Here is an 8,439-nt window from a genome sequence, read left to right as displayed (position 1 = left end):
TTAGGTGTCGCTGGCTTCACTGCACACTTGGTGTTAATTTGTTAAAGCTGCCACAGCAGAGTACCACAGACTCTGTGGCCAGAACCCCAGAAATATATAGTCCTCATTCTAGAGGCTGGAGTCCAAGGTCAAAGTGTCTATGGGCTCCTTCTGAGGCTGGGAGAGGGAACCTGCTCTGTGTCCCGCTCTTCATTTCTGGAGCTTTGCTGGCAATCTCGGTGGTTTTTGACATGTAGAGACACCACCCCAATTCTCCATGTACCTTCACATGGTGGTCTCTGTGTGCACGTGTGTCCTTCAAAATATTCTTTTTTTTTTAAATAAGGACAACAGTCTTATCGAACTAGGACCCACCCTAATGACCTCATTCCAACTGCATTAGTTCTGTAAAGACTTTATGTCCAAATAAGGTAACATTCTAAGGTACTGGAGCTTAGGATTTCCATATGGTTTTTCAAACCAAAACAACTTACAATGAACACAATCCTGGCCCCCAGGCAGGCCACACCGTCACTCCCACCTCTGTTTTCCTGATTTGCTCGCTCTCCCTCTCCTGTGCACATCTTTGCTGTGATTTTATAAAGCAAACGTCATTCTGCTTCTCCCACAAATACCTGTGCGCATGTCTAGCAGGGACCACCTCTCAGAACACAATCCCAACATCATTAGGCCACCCAATGCAGTGAACATGCTTCGATGATGTTGGCTTGCCCCCAGGGATTCAAATCCCACAGCTCAGTCCAAAGTGATGTGTGCTACGATGATCCCAACAGTTCTGGACACATTTTCTGGCCTAAACCACCACTGCCACCTCTTTGTCTTTTGTAATGCTCATCACTTGTCGAAGTGGACAGGGCTATTTCCCCCATAAGGTCCCCTACTCTCTGAATCTGACTGATTGTACCTTCAGGTGCCGCTGACCACTTTCTCTCCTGTCCTGGATTTCTGCATACTGTCCATAGGGTTGGAGGAGACTCATAGCAGAGTCGGGTTTATCTCTTTGGGGGGCTGTGCCCTCCCTGCTCCATCACTTGGACAAGGGCTCAATGTCACATGGTCCTAACTTAAGTTGGAGACCAATGAATGGCTCAGGGGTCACCTGTCCCTTTCAATTCACCTGATTCCTTTCAGCTTGTTGATGACTGTAGGTCCATCTTCTCCTTGGGCTCAGGACATGGCTGTTTTCTGACTCTACCTTTGCATCTTCATCTGAGATCCTGTCATCAATTATTTGGGTCCCTGAGATGCAGCTCACTGAGGAAGGGGTTCCTTTCTGAAATCCAGGATATTGGCTGGTGCTCAAGCAGCCTGTGATGAGGAAGGGGGCCCTGGGACTAGTGGACCCTCTGAGGTCGGTGAAGATAGCCTTCTGCAAGGACTGGTGCACTTGACCTTCCAGATGTGGGGCTGGACAGCTACCCACAGGGGCTCTGGGTGGCCTGTCTGGGTGTCCCCCAGTTGGGGGCTGCCACTCCTGATGGGACTAAGGATCCCAAGTGTTTCTTTTGAAAGAGGGAACCCCAGGACCTGGGTCTTAGTTGTGAGGATTTACCCCCTCCCTTTCTACAGGTTGGATGGCTGGTGACCTCAGGGAGGCCCCAGGGGCTTACCAGATGCCGATGGTGGACTTGACCCCATACAGTCCCCCAGACTGGAGGAAGCCCTTCTTGGTGTCCTCAGACCTGCCACCAGACCTCTCAGGGGTGAACCCCTGTAGTCTCATGTGGCTCAGTGGGCAGTCGTGACAGCCACTGGGTGAGCAGAAGCCTCAGGCATCAGTGGGACCACCGAGTCAGGATCCCAGAGTCCAGCAACCCCAGCACTTCTCCAGCCCAGCAGAAGTCCTGGAGTGGGGCAGGAGAGGTGGCAGCGTCCCTCTGACTCGCATCCTCCAGGTGTCTCCTTGGTGGCAATCCAGGTCATCCCTCCTTTGGGCATCGGGTGGCACAAGCAGAGGGATATGGACAGCCAGCCATCCCGTGGGGGTCCCTGGAGCAGCCAAGCCTGCCCAGCCAGGCCTTGGCTCTAGCACATCCAGCCTAACTCCCTGTCCTGTGGGTGGGTGAGCTCCACCTTCCTGATTTTGGTGTGTGTGTTGGGGGATGGGGGTGGGTGGGACACAGGGAGCAGTGCCCTGGGGTTTCAGAGGGAGGGGATGGCTGCTGATTGCAGGGAGGGGCATGCCTCTTTCCCACCCACCCAGCCTTTCCCAGAGTTCTCCCGCCGGAGGCGAACTTGCCACCTGGTGGCTTGGCCCTCTGCTAAGCAGGTGGCGCCATTGAGGAGACCCAGGGTACAGGGAGAGGAACAGAGTGGTGGATGAGGCCCCACACCTGGGAAAGGCTGTGCCCCCGCCAGTAGGTCCGGACCTTAGGGAGCCTCTGTTGTCGGCCTGGGGGTCTGGAGGACCTGGAGGAGGAACACCTGGGATGGGCTCCATCCGCAAGCCCGCTGGCCTTCTCCAGCGGTGCCCCCCAGGGAGGGTACTGGGTTGCCGGCGCCTCCCTCTCCACCCCCAGGTCCGGCCTCAGGTGGTCAGGTGGCCCTGCCAGCATGTGCAGGGGACAGGGAGGGGCCCAGTGGGCACGCTCTTGGTAAGTGGGACAGAGGGGATCAGAGCACCTGTCATCTCCTAGCTCTACAGCACAAGTGTCCCCTTCGCACCCCTCTGGAGGTCACTGCTGAGTGACCAGAGGCCCAGGACAGCAGCACCTCCCTCCACCCCTTCGGGAAGTGGGGGCCCCACCCCCAGCTGCTCTAACCTGCACTCACATTCCCCAGGTGCTGGGCAGTGCCTGACCTCAGAACTTCCCCCCAACCCCACCCCATGATCTGCATTTCAGCTTCAGGCAGTAGAGAGGGAAGAGCTCTAGGGACTGGGGACCCATCTGAACCTGATAATCTCAGGCAAAAGGAGGGCCATTCCCCCAGCTGGGGGCTAAGGCCTGGGCATGGCACGTGGCATCATTGCAAAGGCCCTGGGGCAGTGAGTGGATAAATACCAGAACAAGAGAAACGGAAGTGGGAAAGGAAGTTGAACAAAACTCTTTGAAGAGAAGTTTCAAGAGCTTTGAAGCCTCAGGTGAAGGGGTGGGTCCCGGAGCTCCCAATGACCTGACCCGGACTTGAGGGCAGCCCTGCAGCAGGGCTCTCAGGAGTGTTCCAGCCCCTGTCTCCCCTCATCCTCTTGTGGGAAGAGGGGATGAAGGGGACAAGGAGATGAGGGGATGGAGGTGTCTGTGGGACCCAGGATGCGGACTCAAAGCAGTCACTGCTTGTCCATGAAGGTGAAGGGCCCTGCGGGGGCCGGGGCAATATCAGGAAGGCTGTGCCTGGGGATATCTACTCACCCTGGGGGAGGGTGTGAGCACTAGAAATAGTGAGAGAAGGAAGGGGGAAGGGGAGGGAGGGAAGGTGGAAGCTCCTGTCCCCAGCAGGGCCACTGCAGAGAAGGTCACTCTGAGACCACAATGAAATGAGACAGAAGGAGGCACCTTCCTAAATCTCCTAAGCACAGACAAACCAAGGTCACTGGGCTACCCACAAAATAGCCAGCACCCCCCACTCCCTCCCCCGGGCTGGGATGAGCAACTGACCTCCTCTCAGAAGAGACAGAGACGCTCAACGCTGAGCAGACTGCTTTCTGGGAGCATCGATCTAGTGTGCAGCCCCGGACCGCAGACCCTCCCCAACCTCCCAGGCCAAGCCCAATCCTACAGCAGGTTCTATCTGGAGCACTGAGATGCTCCACGGGGAACCCTCCGACTTGTCCCACCACTAGAGGATCCTGGGGGTAACTGGCATTGACCAGCTTTGGCAATGAGGAGCCCAAGGCTGGGGGATGCCAAGGACTGTCCGTGTGGTGTGAGTGGCCTGGGCTGCAGGAGACAGGGAAGGGGGGACGGTGGGGGGGGGAGTGCTGGCCTCTTTCCCCTCCCCCATGAGTGCACTGGGGCAGTGAACCAGAGTGCAGGTCTCAATCCAGTAACAAACTAAAAGCACTTCAGGTAAAAGTAACATTGTTTACCAGAAACAGAAACATTGTTTCAGCCGCAGGCGCAGGCCCCTACAGCCTCCTGGTGCCTGGGCCTTGGGGGAGTGGGGGGGGGCGGTCTGCGGGTCCTCTGTCCCTTCACACCCTACCCCGACCTCACAGAGGCTGCTGCAGGGACGGGGCGGGGGGGACCGCTCACCCCCCCCGGGACCCCCCCCCTGCATTGCCCATAGCTCTCTCTGCCCACTCACTTCCTCACTCCCTCCTGTGACTCTCCTGGGGTCCCTCTGTTTGGGCTCTATCAACAACCCGAAAAGTGGAAATAATGGTCAGTTCACATATTTCTACAAAGACCAAGCCTTATTCTTACTTCATTTTTTTTTTTTTTTTTTTTTATTCTTACTTCAGAACCACTGACAGCCGCTCGGCCTTTTGAGACTGCCATGCCAGGGCTGTCACCAGCGTCCAGGGCTGGAACTCAGCCCAGCTGCCCTCCTCCACCGGGAACCTCCACCACCATCTCCTGGCCTGCAGCGCCCCCTGCTGGCTCCTCGTTGCCAGCGGTCCTCCGTCCTACACCCGATGGGGCTCCCCACCTGCACCCCAGAAGCAAAGGTGGGGCACTGACACTCCTGTGTACAGCAGGCCAAGGTCATGAGATCAAATATTGATCGAATATTGCTACGGAGACACATGGACAGTGGGCATCGCAGGGGGGTGTGACCCATAGATCAGCATCTCCGATGGCTCTGATGCCTGGGCCATGGTCATGGGGGCATCAGGACTCTGGGTCAGTCCTAGAGAAAGAAGTCCCCTAGGGCCAGCACTGGGACTTCGAGGAGTCCTTCTGGGGGTGTGGCCTCTGGAACGGCCATCAACCTTGTAAGCACCCAGTTTCCACGTTAAACCCCTCCAGGCTCCTGATGCCGCCTTTTCCTGGAGCTGCTGAAACACAGTGCCACCAGGGGTGTAGACCACATGCTCATGGGGCAGTCTGGAGGCCGGGAGCAGGCGATGAGGTGCTGCAGGGCTGATTCTCTGAGGCTACGAGGGAGGGTCTGTCCCTGCGGCCCAACAGCCTCTGATGACACCAGCCTCACCCCACCTCTGTTCTGTCCTTACAGCATGCTCCCTGCCTCCGCATCTGTGTGGGTTTCTCCTGGTACAGAGGATCCGGTCACAGCGGATCAGGGCCCACCCCACTCTGCTACAATCTTACTTCCGAATCAGGTCACATTCTGAGGTCATGGAGCTCAGGACGCCAACATGTACTTGACCCTCAAAGCCTAACGCCATGAGGGCAGAGGGCAGAAAAACCGTAAATGTCAGCTTAGTGTACAAAAGAGGTCAGAGGAGAAAGGCCTGGAACAGGCCCCGGGATGGAGCCACAGAAATGATGCTATGGGGAGTTACAGAAAGGAAGGACAAGACTGAGCTTTGTGCTTGTCAACTGTTTATTTGGAAGACTGGGGATTAGGTTTTGATATACAAGGAGCCAGAGGGTCCTTGCAGATCCTGAAAGGAGGGGCAGCTCTCACGGTCCCAGGTGTCCAGGCTGCCTCATGGGTCTCTGGGGGCCAGTTGGGGTCTTCAGTCAGGTGAGGGGCAGAGAGGGAAGGTCCAGGAGAAGAGGTAGGCGATGAACCAGGAGGTGGTCCCAGGGTTCCACCCATCTCGATAATATGTTACCTAAACTGGGGTGTGCAGATGAGGAAGTCAGGGAGTGAAGACGTGGGGAGGTGAAGTCAAACAGCCCCAGGGCAGTGGGCTGGGCAGCCTGGGCCCTGCATCAGCACAGGACACTGAAGGTTGGTGGCCAGAGCCTCAGATCTTGCGCTGACAGCAAATGGGGACACAGCAGCTAGCCTCAGGGCAGCAGGGCTTACAGCAGCTGGACTGGGAGCAGCAGGGTTTGCAGCAGCTGGACTGGGAGCAGCAGGGTTTGCAGCAGCTGGACTCACAGCAACAGGGCTTACAGCAGCTGGACTGGGAGCAGCAGGGTTTGCAGCAGCTGGACTGGGAGCAGCAGGGTTTGCAGCAGCAGGACTCACAGCAACAAGGCTTACAGCAGCTGGACTGGGAGCAGCAGGGTTTGCAGCAGCAGGACTGGGAACAGCAGGGTTTGCAGCAGCAGGACTCACAGCAGCAGGGTTTGCAGCAGCAGGACTGGGAGCAGCAGGGTTTGCAGCAGCTGGACTGGCAGCAGGATGAACCACAGCCCCCCTTGGAGCCCCCGCAGGATCCACAGCTGGAGCAGGGACAGGCCGGCACACAGCAGCACACGGGCTTGCAGCAGCAGGACTGGGAGCCCCCACAGGACCCACAGCCTCCCTTAGAGCCCCCACAGGACCCACAGCCTCCCTTAGAGCCCCCACAGGACCCACAGCCCCCTTTGGAGCCACCGCAGGACCCACAGCCCCCCTTGGAGCCCCCGCAGGACCCACAGCTAGAGCAGGGACAGGCCGGCACACAGCAGCACACGGGCTTGCAGCAGCAGACAGGCACACAGCAGCTGGAGCCACAGCCCCCAGAGCAGCCACAGCAGGTCATGGTTCTGGTGGGTGGAGGGTGGAGCAGGTCAGAGGAGCAGGTGCAGAGGGGAGGTGTTCAGGTGTGGAGCCTCCTGGACTGGGGGCCCTTATATACCTGCCTGGGGTGTCTCTGAGCACCTGCTGACTTCACTGTGGCTGTTTACACTACTTCCTGGGATGTGCTTATTTGTTTGCTGGACTTCAGGTTCTCACTGGCCACCTCCCCATCGCATCTGGACTCTGCAATTATCCTGATCACCTGCCTTCTCTGCTTTCCCCAGGTGACACATAGAGGATGGCTTTTTAGAAGATCACCTTCCCCGAACAAAAACACCTTCCACTGAATCTGCCAGTCTCTCAAATACAATTAATAGCACTTATTGTTTTACATCACTTCCAACTCTTAAAATACAAGATGGTGGTGCAAAAAGAGAAACTCAAAATATAAGGAAAGACGTTAAAATAACCAGTAATCCCATCACATAATGGTAACCTTTTGATTAACTTCTCCCTATCTTAACTGTTCCCCAGATAGCTCTATTTCCTTTTAAATTATAATCTCTGTGTAACTATGGTTTTCAGTTATTTTTGCCGAACTTTTATCGATGTCACAAAAGAGGCTCAATTGAAGAGAAGACTTTATAGCCTTATCCCATCTTAACATACCGATGAGCTGAGCCGGGCAGTCTGGGTGACTCAGCAGTTTGGTGCCGCCTTCGGCCCAGGGTGTGATCCTGGAGACCCTGGATCCAGTCCTATGTTGGGCTCCTGCATGGAGCCTACTTCTCCCTCTGCCTCTCGGTCTCTCATTAATAAATAAATAAATAAAATCTTTAAAAAATATTTTTTTAATTTAAAAATTAAAAAAAAAATACCGGTAAGCCCTGGCTAATTTTGCCTTTTGGCTTCTTCAGGACATCAGAGTGCTCACAATTTCATTGATTACTTTCATTTCTTTTTAGTGAGGGTGATTTTTTAAATTATTTTACTGTAAATTACATTTTGTTTGAATTCGCTATTGCTTTAAGAACTTATTTATATCTCAAGGAAAGGAATTTCTAGCCCTCAAACAATGTACTTTGTTTTCCACAGGTGTTTATGTGGGAGTTCAGGTTAGGATGTATTTATTTATTTAAGATTTATTTATTTATCTTATAGAGAGAGACAGAGTGTGAGAGTGGGGTGGGGGTGGGGGACAGAAGGAGAGGGAGAGGAGGAGGGAGCTCTATCCCAGGATCCTGAGATCATGACCTGAGCCAAAACCAAGAGTCAGAGGCTTAGCCGACTGAGCCAACCAGGTGCCCCTAGGAAATGTTTAAATAAACAGCAGCTCTATCTGTGCAGCCAGGACACCCTCTCAGCACAGCCTTCCAGTGGGGGCTGGGTCTGAAGCTGGGGCCTTCCACCGATAAAGCTTACACTGCCCACCAGGTGCAGTGAGCGCCAGGTGGGGACATCCCAGGACCCCAGAGTGACAGCAGAGCCCAGGGATTCTAACCGAGCTCTCTCCCCAGCGTCCCTGCTGCCTGGCGGCTGGGGGGGGCGGGGGCACAGAATATGGGCCCCATCCTCCTCCAACCCAGGCCACAGAAAACAAGAAACTTCCCCTTTTGTTTCCACGGAAGCGGAGGGTCCAGGTAGACAGGACTGCCCCAACTTGAGGAAGGTAGAGGGATGTCCTGGTGACTTTGCCAAGGGCCACAGAGAGAAGAGGGAGGGAGTAAACAAAAGATGAATCAGTCTCAACACAATCTAGGAAACAGCAGTGCATTTCCTACAAATGGTTGAGCTGTGTAGCAAATTAAAATATGCATAATAATTTTAATAGGGCTCACAAGGGACACGTAAAACTATAGAATACGTTTTAAAAGTAAGAGTGGATCATTTGGAGTGAATACCAATTGCTGGGTCATA

General features: G+C 54.8%; 1 protein-coding gene across 1 annotated transcript; it reads right to left on the bottom strand.

Annotated features, from left to right (window-relative positions):
- Window positions 1-5,430: 5,430 nt before the first annotated feature.
- LOC129502004 (keratin-associated protein 5-4-like) lies at window positions 5,431-6,626 on the bottom strand. Its single transcript, XM_055313360.1, has one exon. It carries the CDS (start codon window positions 6,542-6,544, stop codon window positions 5,819-5,821), a length of 726 nt encoding a protein of 241 aa, XP_055169335.1. The 5' UTR covers window positions 6,545-6,626; the 3' UTR covers window positions 5,431-5,818.
- Between the last annotated feature and the right edge of the window lie 1,813 nt (window positions 6,627-8,439).

This window comes from Nyctereutes procyonoides, unplaced genomic scaffold (assembly GCF_905146905.1).
Source record: "Nyctereutes procyonoides isolate TBG_1078 unplaced genomic scaffold, NYPRO_anot_genome, whole genome shotgun sequence".
Lineage (NCBI taxonomy): Eukaryota > Metazoa > Chordata > Mammalia > Carnivora > Canidae > Nyctereutes > Nyctereutes procyonoides.
The sequence above is the reverse complement of the archived record's forward strand: the minus strand, read 5'-3'. Positions and strand labels throughout refer to the sequence as shown.